Source organism: Delphinapterus leucas, chromosome 5, assembly GCF_059928025.1.
Source record: "Delphinapterus leucas isolate spDelLeu-1000000601 "Yukka" chromosome 5, BTC_Dleu_Yukka2, whole genome shotgun sequence".
Lineage (NCBI taxonomy): Eukaryota > Metazoa > Chordata > Mammalia > Artiodactyla > Monodontidae > Delphinapterus > Delphinapterus leucas.
Genome location: NC_143133.1, coordinates 124221974 through 124240862, shown reverse-complemented (window position 1 = coordinate 124240862; position 18889 = coordinate 124221974). Strand labels below are relative to the sequence as shown.

General features: G+C 33.9%; 2 protein-coding genes across 7 annotated transcripts in view; one reads left to right on the top strand and one right to left on the bottom strand.

Moving 5' to 3' along the window:
* Positions 1-12834, top strand: part of SMARCAD1 (SNF2 related chromatin remodeling ATPase with DExD box 1) — a 69819-nt gene extending 56985 nt beyond the window's left edge. For all 6 annotated transcript variants that reach the window (XM_022582345.3, XM_022582347.3, XM_022582346.3 and 3 more), the window contains 13 exons: positions 1361-1460; positions 2184-2243; positions 2353-2428; positions 3176-3311; positions 3849-3986; positions 5168-5263; positions 5360-5477; positions 5672-5793; positions 6838-7026; positions 7586-7704; positions 8597-8779; positions 9903-10012; positions 11495-12834. In XM_022582345.3, the coding sequence (XP_022438053.1) occupies positions 1361-1460; positions 2184-2243; positions 2353-2428; positions 3176-3311; positions 3849-3986; positions 5168-5263; positions 5360-5477; positions 5672-5793; positions 6838-7026; positions 7586-7704; positions 8597-8779; positions 9903-10012; positions 11495-11556 (1509 nt within the window). In that variant the 3' untranslated portion in view covers positions 11557-12834. The remainder of the gene's footprint in view (positions 1-1360; positions 1461-2183; positions 2244-2352; positions 2429-3175; positions 3312-3848; positions 3987-5167; positions 5264-5359; positions 5478-5671; positions 5794-6837; positions 7027-7585; positions 7705-8596; positions 8780-9902; positions 10013-11494) is intronic.
* A 2230-nt stretch (positions 12835-15064) lies between these two features.
* Positions 15065-18889, bottom strand: part of HPGDS (hematopoietic prostaglandin D synthase) — a 31181-nt gene continuing 27356 nt past the window's right edge. The window contains exon 5 of the mRNA XM_022582350.2: positions 15065-17776. Within this exon, the coding sequence (XP_022438058.1) occupies positions 17612-17776 (165 nt within the window). The 3' untranslated portion in view covers positions 15065-17611. The remainder of the gene's footprint in view (positions 17777-18889) is intronic.

Genomic DNA, 18889 nt, shown 5'->3' with positions numbered 1-18889 from the left:
CTGTAAAGTACAATATTTATGATAAGGTAGTGTCTGCTAGGGCTTCCCTAACAAAATACTAAAGACAGTGTGGCTTAAACAACAGAAATTTATTTCTCACAGTTCTGGAGGCTGGAAGTCTAAAATCAAGGTGTTGGCAGGTTTGGTTTCTCTTGAGGCTACTCTGTTTGGTTTGCAGATGGACACCTTGCTGTGTCCTCACATGGCTTTTTCTCTAGAAACATCCATCTCTTCTTTTATGATAGAAGTTGGGTCCCTACCCTTGTGACCCTATTTAACTTTACTTATCTCTTTAGAGGCTCTATCTCCAAATAAACCCCAGCATTGGGAGTTAGGGCTTCAACATGTTTGGGGTTGGAGGCAATTCACTTCCTAACAGTTGGCAATGTTTAGCTCTCCTAAGGAGCTACATTTCCTCAGGAGCCTTTTTTTTTTCTTTAATGCAATACTTTATTGATGTATAATTTACTTGAAATAAAATGCACAGATGTTCAGTTTAGTGACTTTTTACATATATGTACACCCATCTGACTGTATGTGACATAAACATTTCCATCATCCCAGAAAGTTCCCTTATGCTCCTTTTCAGTCATTACCACCACTACTATTCTGACACCTATGACTATAGAACAATTTTTTTCTGATTTTGAACTTTATATAAATAGATTCATACAGTATATACTGTTTGTTTCTGGTTCATTTGGTGCATAATAAAGTTACTAAGATTCATCCTCTTCTTACATGTATCAGTAGTTTGGTTTTTGTTTTCTTTTATTGGCTTGTGGTAGTTCATAGTATAAATATGCTACAATTTGTTTATCCGTTCTCCTGTTGATGGCAATTTAGATTATTTCCAGTGCGTGGCTATTATAGTAAATCTGCATCGATATTCTTACCCAAGTCTTTCTGTGGACATATGCTCTCATATCTCTTGAATATATTTTTAGGAGTAAAATTGCTGGGTAATAGGATAGGTATATGTTCCACTCCAGTTAGTCATTGGAACATCATTCTCCATCCAGCCAGTATGTATTAAGTAGTTGCTTTATATTAACAGTTACCAAAATTATATCCTTTATATGCAAGCAGAGGTCTTCTATATCAATGTGTATTACATATTAACTAGCAGTTAAAATACATTCCTACTCTTAGCTAAGTTGTAGTATCACTTGGAGATTATGATCTGTTTTATGTGTTATTGAAAACTAGGAATATAGTAGAAATTCTCATAGAGTTGCATGGGGAATCATAAATAAATAAAACCCAAAGTATTCTTTTTCCTTTCAGTTTCCCAATATTTATTTGGGTTTTTTGTTTGTTTTTAAATCTAGTATATTGTCTTTTAAACTTTTCGTTTTAGGGCCTGGGAAAAACTATTCAAGCGATTGCATTCCTAGCGTACCTCTATCAGGAGGGTAATAAAGGTCCTCATTTGATTGTTGTTCCAGCATCAACTATAGGTTTGTAATACTGTGGACAACTTTACTTGACTCAGTAGTATTTTATACAAGGGGAAGAAAAACCGTGTGTGTGTGTGTGTGTGTGTGTGAGATTTCTTAGTTTGTGAAGGTGAATATTCATTTCTTTGGTTTCCTTACACTTTTCACCCCTTTGCCATATGTGTGTTTGATTATACTGAAAGTCTTTTTAAAGAAAATAACTCCAATATAAGTCAGTTATTCAGCTTATTATATAGATTATCTATAAATTATTATAGATCATGTACCATTTGAAAAGATCATTTGTTTTCATAATACTTTTAAGTTGTTTTAATGAGTAATTTAAGAGAAACACTTTTGAATTTATAATTAAACATTTATTAAGAAAGAATGTATGCAGATCATCCCCACTCAAATTACTCTTTTATTCTTTCTCGATTGAATGTAGACAAGAGAATATGTATGAATGTACCAAAAAAAAAAAATCCTCTTTAAATTGGAAATCAATAATCACCTATAAATATAATGGTTGGCCCTCTGCTCTTCCTTTTGATGCCACCTCAAAATCTCAGTCATTTTAATCATCAAGAGTAAAATTGTGAAGAGTCTGTGATTTTTAAAAATTATCTTCTATTATTTTATAAAAATAATTTCTGGGTAGAACTTCTCAGACTTTAGTGTTCATTTCAGTGCACACGTCTACCTGTTGTAGCAGGTGCAAGTAATATCTCTTTTGTTTCATAGATAACTGGCTAAGGGAAGTTAATTTATGGTGTCCCACTTTAAAGGTGCTGTGTTACTATGGTAAGAATATGTCATTATGCTTTTAACTTTGGAGATCTCTTTAAAATCTTAGCATACAGTAAAGTACAATAAATACAATCAGTGTGTGTGTGTCATTTCTAAATTCTAGGTTCTCAAGAAGAACGTAAACAGATTAGATATAACATTCATAGTAAATACGAGGAATACAATGTAATCGTGACCACGTAAGTATTGAGAAAAAATTTTTTTGGAAAAATAATTTTGTACATCCACCTAAATTTTTTTAAAATGTTTTAAAAATATTAGTAGTAAAATAAAGGAGAGTTTATGCTAAGAACTATGCAACAAAAGCAATAGAATGAGTTATGTTGAAGATTCAGGCATTTTTCAGTTTGGTGTATAATACCATGATAGCAGTCTTTTGTTAATTCTATAGGAGGTCATGATTAAAAGAATTCATCGAAAATTCATCTTTTCTTAATAAAATGGACTCCATTTTCATATATAGTCTTGCTAGCTGCTGTTAACTGTTATTTCTTGGTTTCACTCTACTAGTTTAATAAAATGGTGTTATGTTCTTAACAGAAATGTCTTAGCTTCATGTTCTTTTTTCTACTGCTTCTTAAAATATAACAGTTCATAAAGCAAAGTGTGTAATAATTGCAGGTTACATATAAATTGTACCCAAATTGGCCTCTTCCTAGATGTGTAGAAGTTGTCTAATTACATTATAACATATGAATTGTCTTTTAACTGCGTATTGCAGCTTTTGTAACTTGGTTACATGTACATCAATAATTTTGGATATAAGTACATCAATATTTATTTGAGTACCAACTGTGTCTAGTGTTATCTTTTAGCTACTGGCTATTAGAAATATGTACATAAAAATAATTTGTCAAAACATTAAATCTCACGAGTCCATGCTCTTAAAGGTATGATCTTAGAGATTGTTTTTCCTTTGGCAACAGGTATAATTGTGCAATCAGCAGTTCTGATGATCGTAGTCTGTTTCGTCGGCTGAAATTGAATTACGCAATTTTTGATGAGGGCCATATGCTGAAGAATATGGGCTCCATCCGCTACCAGCACCTTATGACAATTAATGTAAGAGAGTGTTCTGTGAATTTGTCCAATTATGATAAAATTTCAGATTATGTATTTTAATATATATAGTATTTTATATCAGGGACCAGCAATATTTTTCTGTAAAGGACCAGGTAAGTAAATATTTCATGCTTTGTGGGCCATTCAGCTTCTGTCACTTGTTCTTTGCTTTTTCGTTTTTTTTTAAACACCACATTTAAAATGTAAAAACCATTAGCTCATGAGCTTCAATTTGCCAACCTTTGTTCTATAGGACAAACTTTATGAATATCAGATATAATCTGTCTTCTTCCATTGCCTCATCAAAAAGTAATGTGGGAACACAAGTTACCTACTTAATAAAATGAGACTTAGTTTTACACATTCTACTTTAAAGTACAATATATGATAATTTTTCTAAATTACTTATCTTTTATGACAAAATGTTATATTACTAATAATGGTTTTAATGTTTTTCTCCCTCACTGAGGGGGAGAACAAGGATGTGGATCTTTAAAAAAAAAAAAATACTAATCTAAAATTTACCTTTGTTCACAGGCAAATAACCGTTTGCTGCTCACAGGCACACCTGTGCAGAATAACCTGTTAGAACTCATGTCGCTGTTGAATTTTGTTATGCCGCACATGTTCAGTAGTAGCACCAGTGAAATACGAAGAATGTTTTCTTCTAAGACAGTAAGCATAAATTCATATTTTTTTCTCAACTATCTTACTTTGCGTTTTACCCGGACCGTTTTTCTATTTTATCTCTTTTTCTTGTTTTCATGTAGCCTATGTGCTATGAATTAAGTTTAAGTAGTTGATATCCTATGTTCAGATGAGTTGGGAAGTCAGCCAGAATACAATAGGAAATAAATTGGTGGCTTCTATAATCATTGTCTAAAAGTTTTGGTTTTTAATATCCTAATTTTCTGAAGAATGACAATTTAAAATTAGTGGGTAGCTCAGATATATAATATGTGAGCTACCGTCTTCTTTATTAAAATTAGGTAAATTAGCATTTTTTAATAGGTAAACTATAAAACTGGGCAAAAGTAGAATATCCAGAAAATTCCTCCACTGGGAAATATGTTTTGAATTAAAACTCCATAAATTAAAAAGTAACAATTTCTAAAAGTCACAGTAAAGAAATCCTATTTCAAAGAAAATCTGGTTAATTTTTTCCCTATTGCTTAGAAAAAAGTAAGAGTGTAGTTTTCAAGAACTCTCATTTTCCAGTACAGCAATGGTAATATAGATTCTTGACACACCCAAATCACATGTATTCTGCGAGAATTTTCTGTGATAATCTTCTACTGCAAACTGAGTGCCTTTCTAACTTTCACTAATGTATTCCATCCCACTTGATGGCCTAGCAGATCATAGGATGTGGAGGATTTCTTAGAATAAAATTCCTCTTCTCCAAAATTAACAGGTTTTGACTAGGAACCGTCCGATTTCTGTAGACCCGCGCTAGCTTTCTTTTGGGACCATTTTCCACAAATAAATATAAGTTTTCTACTTATCTCTCTCTTCTCCTCCACCCAAACTATCTTAAACACACACATATTTTTTCAAGAGAGTTATCTATGTAATCAGTGATGACTTATCAGTTATAATGACTTCTGAACACCATCCTAGTGCAGTTCAATTTCATTACCTCTGCAGAGTACACGATTACATGTCACAAAACCTCAAAATACATGTGGAGCTTTAAGAAATATATTACAGCCCAGGATTCAAGTCCATCTAGAATGAATTGAGTTTCTCTGGGAAATAACTCAGATTGTAGTGAGGGAGATTTTCATGTTGTGTAATACTGTTATTGTGATCATTTAAATGAATAATTTAAAAGGTCATTTTCTTATTTTACTTAGAAACCAGCAGATGAGCAAACTATATATGAAAAGGAGAGAATAGCACATGCAAAACAAATTATAAAACCATTTATTCTCAGAAGAGTAAAAGAAGAGGTAACTCTTATCTGCATATTTTTATTATGATTGGTTTTTTAAAATCTGTTTTTTTCTTTATTTGAATGATCTGCTTCAACTGTTTTCCTTTCACAGGTTCTCAAGCAGCTACCCCCCAAGAAAGATCGAATTGAGTTGTGTGCAATGTCAGAGAAGCAGGAGCAACTCTATTTGGGTCTTTTCAACAGATTGAAAAAATCTATCAATAACATGGGTATAACCTGATTTTCACAATTTTATATGAAAAATAATTCTGTACTAGGGCTGCATTTTGTTTAGTCCTGTGATAGTGGGATTTGCTCATTTTTTAAAATTAGTTGGAATTTGAAGAAATAGTTTTAAAACCTTTTGTTTGCATTGAGATGTATTTCAACAAACAGCTATCAGCTTGTTTTTAATGTGTTACAGAAAAAAACACAGAAATGTGCAATGTCATGATGCAATTGAGAAAAATGGCCAATCATCCTTTATTACATCGCCAGTATTACACAGCTGAAAAACTCAAGGAAATGTCTCAGCTTATGCTAAAGGTAAGGATTTTGTGTTATGCTAAAACTAAGCTTTATTAACACTAATAAACGTGAGGTTCATTGTTAGTCTAAAAATCAGACCATTGAACCTAGTAAGCATATTAATTAACCACGTATTTAAGAAAAACATTTTTAACACAGAGTTCAAAATAATTTAGGGGACATAAGAGCCAAGGACGACTGACGGTCTACATCAAGAGTCAGCCAACTATGGCCTTAGGACCAAATATGACAATAGCTATTTCTACAAATAAAGTTTTGTTCTAACACAGCCACACCCTTTTGTTTCTTTGTTTTCTGTGACTGCTTTCTCAGTACCAGGGCAGAGGGGAGTAGTTGCAAAACATTATTTTGCCTACAGAGCCTAAAATATTTACAGGAAAAGTTTGCTAGCTCCTGGTCTGGACTTCCATAATGCACTTCTTTTATTTATTTTTCACCAAAAATATTCATCAGATTGTATGTCCTGGATTATGAGTCATTTTTCTCGGTTTATTTTTTTCATTTTATTTCTTCTTTATTGTATTTTGTCTACAGTTTTAGCTGTTACTCTCTATTTTTGTCTCATTCTCCCTTAACCTACCCCTATTTCTCCTTGCAGATCATTGTGTTTAAAGCAACCATTTGCCTTTTTAAAATTTTTTATATTAAACTTACGGAAAATTTCAGACATGTAAAAGTAGAGAGAATTGTATAATGAAATCTTCTACGCATATGAAACCTTCACCCATTTTCTACAGTTATCATCTGGAATGACACAACTCTCTCGTTTCACCTCGAATCCTCTCCAGGATCATTTTGGACCAAATTCTAGACATTTCATCTGTAAATTTATCAGTGTGTTATCTCTAAAACAATAAGAACTTCCCCCCTTTATTGTACCTAAAAAAATGAATATTAATTTCCTTTGGTAAATCTGTTGCACTAAAATGTTTTATGATTTAGATATTTTATCAGATGTAAACAATTTTATTAGGTTGTTCTAATCATATTATAAATTATTATCTTCATTTTGAAGTATATATTGTTTTGTTTTGTTTTGAGGAACCTACACATTGTGAGGCTAACCCTGACCTGATCTTTGAAGATATGGAAGTTATGACAGACTTTGAATTACATGTACTTTGTAAACAGTATCGACACATTAATAACTTCCAGTTAGACATGGACTTGATTTTAGATTCTGGAAAATTTCGAGTTTTAGGCTGCATCTTGTCTGAATTGAAACAGAAGGTACTAAAGAAGAATACTGCTCCTTATATGTTTCCCCAGTTAGTTCAACTTCTTTGAAACAGTTCTGGCATGATTTGACTTTCTTGAAGCTTTAGCCTGTGTTCTACATTCTTCTAGAAACTGGTGTTTGAGCATTTTTTGGATATATTTGGGCATATGTTTTCCTGATTACTCTTCTTCCATCTAACAGAAGTTAGTAGAATATATCTATATTGATGTTTTTTAAAAATAATTTTGTCATTTCATAGGTGACAATCTCTATAGTTGCTTCAAAATTAATATTTTGAAGATATTGATACTATGTAAAATAAATTAATACTACAATTTATATGTGAAATAGATTTGTAAGATCACAATCTAAGTAGTACTTAGTAGCTATTCCCATTAATTAGTCTTAAAAATAAATTTTAGGTCAAAGTTTAGAAGATAATTTACTTATATGTAATCTAAAATAAGAAACTTAATTTAGCTATGATTATTATTATTAAAGAAGCAGGTTTTTATTAGATACTTATAATTTTATTTTTTATGTGTCTAATTAATATATGTATTTCCACAGGGTGATAGAGTTGTATTATTTAGCCAATTTACCATGATGCTGGATATTTTAGAGGTTCTCTTAAAACATCATCAGCATAGGTACCTCAGATTAGATGGAAAGACTCAGATTTCTGAAAGGTTGGTATACTTTAGTTTCAGAAAATCTCTCCACCTTACCCTCAAATAAGAGTAAATGTTAGAATTTTAAATGTCTAGGGCATTTGATGGAATTGTATTGCTTTGAGTCTTACGTTTGGTTACTTTAAATCATTCATTAACTTAAGATGCAAAAAATTTAATTTTTGGTCTGAATTGTATACAGATATATTTTGAAACAACTACTAGAATTATATATTTGTGTTTTCTCTTTAAAAATCATTTTAAGTCTAAAACACTTTATCTTTAAACCAAGGTTATCTTAAAATCTTGGGCTTTTCATATTTTAAGGGTAATTGAGTAAGTTTGAGTTTGGTTTTTTGTTTGTTTTCTTTTTTAATTCCCAAAGTTTAAAAAGATTGTCTTAGTTGAAATGCTTTTTCTAGTGTGTTTAAACTGCATCGTATCTTTGGTTTATTTGTTTTTATCAGCCAGAGTAAATTTTTTTTTTCCTGCATTAGAGTAAGAAAAGAAGTCTTGCTAAAAGAGAATACATCATTATAGTTTGATTTTGAGATTCTTAGTTCATCGGGTATATTGTTTATGAGTCACAGCTGGCAGACTCTGAGAAGGTTAAAGATTGAAAAGCTGTGTGCAGAATTTAGAAAAGCCAGAAGTCATTAAACAAAGGACAAAACAGCCCTTTAGCAATTAATCAAATCTGAATAGTTAGAGTTAGTAGGGAGATAAATGGTATAGAAAAGAAGTTGGCGAATTGGATAGGTCTTTTCAATAAAATAGCTACAGGAAAAATAACTAGAATGCCAAGAGCATGTATTTACATCTTCAAGTTTATTTTCCATGTGAAGTGATTGTTTTCAGTTTTAATTATATACCCTTTTGTGAGATTTAACCTAATATATTTGTCTTACAGGATTCATCTAATTGACGAGTTTAATACCGATATGGATATCTTTGTGTTTCTGCTGTCAACAAAAGCTGGTGGCCTAGGAATAAACCTGACTTCAGCAAATGTTGTTATACTTCACGATATTGACTGTAATCCTTACAATGACAAACAAGCAGAAGATAGATGCCATAGAGTAGGCCAGACTAAGTAAGTGTTTGCAGGTGAAATTTATTTGTAATCAAATGCCAGTTTAATTTGTATAGAACATTAGGATATGATCTGTCAGATGTCCTGCCTTAGTTTTTATATTTTCAGCAAAGCATGGCTTCCGCTGTATTTTATACCAGCCAGTGTTGAATATGAACTCCACCATGTAATCTATTCATATTCTAGTCATTAAAACAGGGACTTCCCTGGCAGTCCAGTGGTTAGGACTAGGTGCTTTCACTGCCGAGGGTGCAGGTTCAGCCCTGGTCAGGCAACTAGGATCCCACAAGCCATGTGGCGTGGCCAAAACAGTAAAAAATAAATAAAAGAAAACCACCTCCCACCCCCAGTCCAAGTAGTTATGCAGCAAATGAAAACTAAGTATTACCAGTGGTCCAGCCCCTTTGAAAAAGATTAGTAATTACTAATTAGTAACTTGCTTGTTACACCATGTAAGAGCCAGATAGACTGGGTAATGTGCATACGATTGCTACCTTGTTACCTCATAGGAAATAGATTATGTGAGCTGTAGATATTTTAGGTGAAGGTTAAATTAGACATTGGTCACAGGACATAAAGAGGTGAAAATACCTATAATTTAGCTCTGTTCTCACATGTAAACAGCAGACAATCAGTGTTTTCTTTGTGGAGTATTTTACTGTATTTCCAAAAGACATTGGTAAGTTCATTTATGAACCAAATATTTATCAGTACTTAAAGGTGGAACTAAAACCTCCCATGTAATCTTTATACTTTACTACACTTCCTTACTTTTTGTACTAAATTATTTCTTGGAACCTGATAAGCAAAGCACGTTCTTTTTAAAAATAGAATACCCTACCTCAACCCAGAGCTGTTTCTTGTAATACAGTTCTACCAGTAATTTTAAAGTACCGATATCTTTTTCTCATCTCTTGAATCAATAGGAAAGGATGTTTAAAAGTGACGTGCTCAGAAAATGTCAATCTCAAGTAGTTTGAATTAAAGAATTTAAATTTATGGATGTATTTGTTAAACAATTTTCAAATTATTCTTATTGCATTCTAAGGTGAGTTATGTCGTTTATATATACTAAGTAATTATATATTATGTAACCAATGGACATATCTTGTATTTTCCTTAGAGAAGTACTAGTTATAAAATTAATAGGCCAAGGGACAATCGAAGAATCCATGCTAAAAATTAATCAACAGAAATTGAAACTAGAACAAGATATGACCACAGTAGATGAAGGTAAGTTATTTGTCAGCATAAACTTTATTTATATGAAAAGGCATCAACTTAGCAGTAGCAAGGGGATAATAAAGATGGTTTGAGTCCTTAACTTGGCGGGCAGTTTAGGGATAGCGTGGGAGAAGACAAGCATACTTACTTCAAAAGTACTACAATAACTAAGATCATTTTGCCAGAACTGATACAAACGCTTTGATTTTGAAAAATTCTGTCTCTGACATCAAAATATCCCAGAAATAAATTAAAATTGGGTCTATAGTTTTAGCTACAATTTTATGATTTACTTACTAAGTAATATTTATGAATCCAAAGATTTAAAGTACATGGCATAATATTGTTATTAACTCTCACATTTATATTAATTTCATTTTGACGAGCCAAATACTCATTTCGCTAGAGTGCAATAAAATGCATTTATTCAAAAATTGAATAATTTTAGATTAAAGAGCAGTTGGGTACTAGAAACATTTGTCAAATAAGAGAATCCTCTCCATTTCCTCCATCTTTTTGAGGAGAATAATTTTTAAGGTTTTAAAAGTTTAAATTTTATGTATATATTTATATATAAAATACATTCACATAGTTCAAAATTCCTAAGATATTAAAGGGCAAACAGAAGCCTCCTTCTCACCCTATCACCCAGCTTCCCCAGAAAGATGACACATTAGGGTTTGTTTTTTTTTAATTGTATGACTAGTTGTTTCTGCGTCTTGCTTTTTTTATTTGATGTTAAGTTTGGATTTCATGGGCTATTTTCAAATCTATGGACGAGCTTGGAGGCAAGCATGTCAGTGAATTCCCTGAGAGTTTATGCAGTAGTTTTTGTTCCTAATCATGTTTTTTACTGAAAGGAGAAGAGTAGCTAAAAGTAGTCTCTTAAGTTTAGACTGTAACTGGGGTCTCTGTGGTGACAGAGAGAGAGAGAGAGAGAGAGAGAGAGAGAGACACCTGGATAAGTGTCTAGATACTGGGGTCTTGTTTAATTGAAAAAACAATTTTTTTAAGACAATGATTGTATCTTTGGACTGAAAACAAGTGTAGGTGAAATGATTTCTGGTTGGATTTGGGAGTTTTGTCTTTATTTTCACTATTCAGATTGTTACATAAAAAAAATTTTTTTTTGTATATTTTCTTTTATTCTCTTTTACATCTTGCATTGAATTTTTTGGTAAATGTTTTTATTTAGTGAACCTGAGGAGTAAGTACTATGTGCTGTATGATCCAAACTATATCTGCCTATCTCTGTCAAATCAAAAACAGAAGCTGTAGACTGCTGTGCTGGCAATGTGAACACAAGCACAGAGGAAGTTGCCCTAACATATGTAGGAATACGGGAATATTTTTAACAGGGAGTGACACTGAATCAAACTGGGCCTTGAAAGATTATTAAGAATTTCACCAAAAGTAGAGAAAATTGGAGAGAAGAAATACGTTTCATAAAATATTTTTATCAGAATTTTAACACCAGTTTCTGACCTGCAGGTGACGAAGGGAGTATGCCAGCAGATATAGCCACATTACTAAAAACATCAATGGGCCTGTGAAATAAGAATTGTTAATTCCTAACTGATGATGAAATATCAACTTGGTGCACTCAAGGACATTTACATTATGATGACCATGGGGTTTATGAACATTTATAACTTTTTATAATTTCCATATTACATTTCTCATAGTATGGACAACTTTTTTTGCCACTAACTGAATTCTCCAGATGCTCACATGTGAAATTTCAAAAAAAAAGCCACAGATACGTAGTCTTGAAGATGTTAAATAATCATTTTACAAAACAGTTTTCTGAATGGGGATTAGTTGGTGATTGTTTGTAACAAATACGCTAATGCTTTAGAAATGTCAGTATTTTTGTAATTATTTCTACCTCCAAATATATATATATATTGTCTTTCACTGGATAATATGTGTAGATTTTTACATGTGCCTTATTTGACAATGCTTATGTCTTGTTTTTGCTCGTCTCATTTGAAGTTCTTTTTTATTATGTTAAAGAATGCAGCTGTATAGATTATATAGCTTTCATTTTATTGCTATTTGAGACAGATGTTCACCACTGTCAACAAGAACTCAACATGAATTTAAAGGTGGCATTCCATATACTAACACCCCCAGGTCCTCCCAAGTACTTCTGTTAAAACAAATTTGTTTGGCTAGGCACTAAGTTGTTTTCCAGTGAATAGTAACTAAAGAAGCCCTTATCTTGCTCCATGGATTAATTCCTTCTGTTCATTTCCCAACTGCACTAACTGTGCTGTTACTCTGCCTATTCTTGTGCATGTTTTCATTGATTTCCCTCTCCTGGCTTTTGCTTCTCTTGAAACTGTTGCCCAGTCATTTCTGCTCCAGTTCTCTTTACTCTCTAAATAGTAGTTTATTCCTGCCACATCTCCGCACATCAGCAAAATATTGGTGACATTTTTCTAGCCTGGCAGAACAGATTAACAGGCTATTTCACTTCAAAGCAGACTGAATGTGACTTCATTTCAAGGCAGCATTAGGTACTGCATGGAAATAGGTCATTAAATTCTTATCAAAATATAACTTAGCAGTTTGCAGAATTTCCAGTATGGGACCTCCTAAAGAGAGCCATTCAATTCCAAATCAGTGTGGGTGACAAAGTGAAATTTAGAAGAGGTAAAGTTGTCTACTTGATATTTAACTCTTTATTAAGTCTTTCTTTAAATTTTTGCCTGTCAGTCTATATTGCTGTTTTATTATACATCCGTTTCTTTGTATAACTTGTGAGTTTCATGTGTTTTGTTTTATTATGTAAATATTATTATAAATAAACTTATTTATAAATCAAAGATTTGTTAATTTTTGGAGATTATACTTTCAAGACCTCCTGACTTCCTAAGTTTTTAAGGTAATATAATCCTCGACTTAGAAGGCTAGTGAAGCTCTTACATTGATTCTTCAGATACTGTGGACTCTGAAAGCTGATGAGTCAGTAGACTTAGCCAATCTTGCAAGTGTATTGAATATACTCAACACATTTTAGTGTAATGGGCTGAAGGGACCTGCAAATAGTATTAATACTCCTTCTGCATCACAGTACCCAAATCGCTTAGTGAAATGTTGAGAATATTCTAAAAATCGCATAATGGATTTCTCATAACTTTCCTGTACTAATGTGTCTTCAATGTCTTTTGTTGTTGTTAAATCCATATTTTTATTTTAATGAATGTAGTTGGGTTCTCCCTGTAATGCCATATTATGTTTTTGGCATAATAAAAATATTTGTGATCATAAGTTGTATTTTCGCACCCTTAGTAGTTTCTAAACTCTCATCCCTTTACCCTTAAAAATGCATAATATGGAAGGACTTCCCCGGTGGTGCAGTGGTTAAGAATCCACCTGCCAATGCAGGGGACACGGGTTCGAGCCCTGGTCCAGGAAGATCATACATGCCGCGGAGCAACTAAGCCCGTGCACCACAACTACTGAGGCTGCGTGCCACAACTACTGAAGCCCATGCACTCTAGGGCCCACGTGCTGCAACTACTGAAGCCCAGGTGCCTAGAGCCCGTGCTCCACAACAGGAGAAGCCATGGCAATGAGAAGCCCACGCACCACAATGAAGAGTAGCCCCAGCTCAGCACAACTAGAGAAAGCCCACGCACAGCAACAAAGACCCAAAAAGAAAAAACCATAATATTGAGCACAAAAGAGATGCTATTGTGTGCTTAATATCATCTCTTTCTCAGTAAACTGGTACTTATTACTTTGGGTGTATTCTCATTAGTCCCTTTATTGGACTGATGTCAGTAAATATCATAATCCATTGTCAGTAAAGAGCCTGTGAAGCCACAGTTGTTGGAGTAGTATCTTGGCCGACTGAAGCAACTTATGCTTTTGTTGATACAGGTCACACACAGATAGAAGACGTATGTGTTTTCATAACTGTATTTCTCACCCCATAGACTTGTAACTTTATATCAATAGATAATCTATGTTGAAACATTAATATTGGTCCTAGCTATTGCTGTTATTGTATAGTGGTTAGATAGGAGCATCAGGAGACTTGGTTTCCATTTGTGTGACCTTAAGCAAGACACTTAAATGGTCCATAAAATTAAGGAATTGATTGTTTTAACTTCCCAAAAGGTATGGTTATTTTTCTGATTATAATATGCAGTTCCATTTCTGCTCTGATTAATTCATGTTCTCTCACACTTGCTTACTGCTCAGTGAGGAGATGTTTAATTTAGATATAGGATGGGGTAATGGAATGTGTTGTCCTTTCAGTGAACAAAAGATGACCTAAAGGTTATGATGATGCTATGATTGAAATATTTCCTTATAAAACCTGCTGTGGTTGCATTTTCTATTGGAATTATGATAATTATATGTAAACAAGTGGGGCTGATTATCTTAGAGTTTTCATAATTTAGATAAACGTATCTATCAGTTTTACTAAATTCTGTTTTCAGTAAAGTTTGTCAGAATGTAATTATGTGGAGGAAAATGAACGTGCATAAGAGGGAAGAAAAGTTTCTACCTTCATTAGAGTATTATTTGAATTTCTTCTGTGAAAGGTAAGTTTTTTCTTTAGACTGCCTTGATGATATGATTCAGCGCTTTGCAAATGAGAGTCGTTTATAACCTATTGTCATTTCTTAACAGCCACTGACAACGGTAAGAAGATGTAATCCAAAGAAGCAAGGTACTTGGGAAATACACTGTTTTTCTGTGTAATCCTTAATAATGTGTACAGTATTTAACTTCCTTTTCCTGAATTTCATAGAGCATTGTTGGGAGGAAAGAAGCACCTTCAACAAGGTCACACTTAGATGGACTTGACTTTTCTTTCTTCCTCCCCACAACCTCTCCCCACTTTTTGCTTCTCAACTACATTCTCCTTCCTCTGCCCTGCAGTTCACGGATAAGGCCATCTAGTTTGTTAATGTGTTTCCTGATACAACATGACACACTAAGATTAGACTATTCAATATTAATAATATTAACAGGTAAATTGAACTAAAATGTGATGTTCCAATATAGTTATGGTTTAAAATAGGTTGGGATAATCTAAATATATAGTTATTTGGAAGATTTCTATATAAATGGTTTGTTTATATGGGCAGTTCTTGCACAGTAGTGTGGGACTGTAGAAATTATTCAAGTTGAAAGTGTGTAATCACTGGGGAAAATGATTCTTCCATGACCTTTAAGAATTTTGTCAGCACATTATAAATGTGTACGTGAACAAAATAGTACAACTAATATTCAGTACACTGTAAAATATTAGAAACTCTGAGGAAGTATTATTTTTGTAAAAAAATGTATCAGAGTAGTTTGAACAGTACCTTCCTATAAAACTTGCAACCCCCCCCTTTTTTTTTTTGTCTCTTGGTAAATAGTCATAATCCTAAATTTGGATCAGCTTCCAACATTTTATTGCTCTTTCAATGTCATGAAATATCCCTGTTCTTCTTTCTTTTTAAGTAGACTTTTATTTTTTCGAGGGGTTTTAGGTTCATAGCGAATTCAGCAGGAAGTACAGAGAGGTCCCGTGTACCCCTGCTCCCACACAGACACACCTTCCCCACTATCGGCATCCTGCACCAGAATGGGACATGCGTTACAATCAGTGAAAATGCGTTGACACGTCATAATCACCCAAAGTCCATAGATTACAGTAGGCTCCACTCTCGGTGGTGTACATTCTATGGGTTTGACAAATGAATCCATTATAGTATCATACAGAATAGTTTTACTGCCCTAAAAATCCATTTAAGTTTTCTCCATATCCTTTCATGGCTTGATAGATCATTTCTTTTTAGCACTCAATAATGGTCTCTTGTTTGCATGTACCCCAACTTACGTATCCACTAACCTACTAAAGGATATTTTGGTTGCTTCTAGTGGTTGATATAGCTGCCACAAACATTCATGTGCTGGTTTTCATGTGGACCTGTTTTCAACTCCTTTGGGCAAATACCAAAGAGTGTGATTACTGGATCATATGGTAAGAGCATTTCAGTTTTGTAAGAAACTGCCAAACTCTCTTCCAAGGTGTATGTGCTGTTTCGCATGCCTATCAGCAATGAAGAAAAGTTCCTGGGGCCCTACCAGAATGGGACATTTGGGTGGTGTCAGTATTTTGAATTTTTGCCCTTCTCATAGGTAATGGTATCTCCTTGTTCCTATTTGCAATTCCCTAGTGACATATGATGTTGAACATCTTTTCATATGCTTATTTGCCATCTGTATATCTTTGATGAGGTGTGTGGCCAGGTCTTTTATCCATTTTGTAATCAGGTTTATTTTATTGTTGACTTTTAAGAGTTCTTTGTGTATTTTGGGTAAAGTCCTTTTGCAAATGTTTTCTTCCTGTCTGTGGCTTGTCTTCTCATTTTTTTTTTTTGTATTGAAGTATAGTTGATGGACAATATCATATATGTTACAGGTGTACAGTATAGTGATTCACAATTTTTAGTTTTTTTATTCATTTTTACTGGAGTATAGTTGCTTTACATTGTCTTCTCATTCTTTTGATCTCAATTCTTCTAACGTGAAGGGTTTTTTGCCAGTCTCACCTCCTCTGGGGTATCTTCATCTTCTCATTTATGTCAATAAGTTTGCCTTCACCAAGTTCTTCTGGCTGCATATCTAGAGTCTCTTGAACTGCAACAGCATCAACATTCTCACAGCCAGCTCTTTCCATTTATGTTCAATTTGAATTTCCACCATTTTCACTTTTCATTTCTTTATTGCACTTTAATCTTTGTTGGTGAGTTCCCTTTTTCAAATATCCATTTTTGTAAAATTTCAAGTGGGTTTATCACTGAGAAACAACAACTTTGCTGTCTGTGCACGCATGACAGATGCACAGTGACCAATCACTAACAGATTTTGAAAGAAGTGGCATGATTGCTCATATATCTATCTGTTATCTACATAGTGATTTGTGGACTGAAGAGCTAGCAGCAAAGTTTATACTTTATGCAGTTACTCAGTTAATATAGCGTGGAAACTGAAGTCCAAACCTTTTCAGGGTTTGTTTGGTTTTTTTTTTTGGAAAATGTGTTATGTAACTAAACCATTGTGACTGAAATTCATGCATGTCAGAACTAGTGCAAAGCGAAGCCTGCCTGTATTGGAAACTATTTTTCTTCAGTTATAAATAATGTGAAGCTATTCTGAATAAAAAGGATACTGGAGGGCTTCCCTGGTGGCGCAGTGGTTGAGAGTCCGCCTGCCGATGCAGGGGACACGGGTTCATGCCCCGGTCTGGGAAGATCCCACATGCCGCGGAGTGGCTGGGCCTGTGAGCCATGGCCGCTGAGTCTGTGCGTCCGGAGCCTGTGCTCTGCAATGGGAGAGGCCACAACAGTGAGAGGCCCACATACCGCAAAAAAAAAAAAAACAAAAAAAAAACTGAAGATACTGGAAACAAAACCCTTTTCTCCCCCACCCTTTTTTCCTTTTTTTTCTTGATAAGCAGAATATGGCAGAAGTGCAAGTCTTGATGGAGCTGGGGAGGGGAGTGTGCAGGTTATGCAGCACGCTGATGTAGCTTCATATCTGACGAGAGTGATGCTGTGAAGAATAACGAAGTTTGGAGGCAGCAGGCATCACCTAGAGTTTGGTTTGGGGCCTTCTCATTATCCAGTTGGCTATGGCAGGAATGCTTTGGACTTTCTTACGTAATGTCACCAGCCTGGGATGGTTGTCCAACAAATCAGGTTTAAAGACCAAAAGTGTGGTACTGCAAATTTCCCAGTAGAAATCTGCCCAAGTTACCTAGTTTAAGGAAACAAATTTTCATTAGAACATAAAAGGCCTAACTTCTTAATCTAAAAATAGTTTATTTTTAATTCAAAATAATGTTATTACAAAAGCAGAATGCGTGTATTATAGAAAATTATAGATAACACCATACTCCCAACACACAGAGGTTACTCACATTAACACCTCTGTATGTGGTATTTTTTTATGCATGTGTGTGTATTTTTACTAAAATGAGATCTTACAGTACATGCTCTTTTGTAACTTGATTCAATCTCCATCTCCCTGTGACAATACATTTTCATCTCATTTAACACACCATCATTACTTTTCCATCTGTTCCAAAAATGTCCTTTATAGGATAAAGCAGGATCCATTCCAGGACCATGCATTTCATCTGGTTATGTCCTTTAACTCTCAATTCAGAACAATTTTCCTATGTCACTGAATTATTGAAGATTCCACACTAGTCCTGCAGAATGTCCTGTCTTCAGGATTTTTATGATTATTTCATCGGTTCCTTTATATGGCAGAGTAAAAAGGAAGAGAGTGCAAGTTATCTTTAGAGAGTTCATAGTTTCAAGTTACATATTTTTGGCTAGCATACATTATATTGAATCACATCAGAAGACATGTCTGACCATTAGTGTAACCCTAAGAGTGGCCACTGCACAGTATTAGGATGATGGCAGCATAGGCCTACTCTTGTATACCTGTTTTTTTTTTAATTTGTACACTTGTTTTGTTTTTTTATGACTAGATACTAATCTGGATGACATTACTTTGCCTCCATATAAATCAAAGAATGAAGTTTAAATATGGATTATTCTTAGTTTTCCTTTTGTTTGGAATTTAATAATGCTGATTTCTAGTGTTTTATGAACTTGCTTACTAAACACCTGTCAACTAGGAGAGTCTACTGGTTAGAGGATTCAGAGTTCAGTCAACAAATATTTATGGAGTACCTACTATGTGCCCTGTACAGGTCTAGCTCCTGGGATTGACTAGAGAGCAAGATGTGATGCAAGCCCCTTCTCTGGTGCAGCTTTTACTTCAGAAGCAGGAAGACAATCGTCAAGTGTGGTACGGGGGATCGGCCAAGATGGCGGAGTAGAAAGGCCCTGAGCT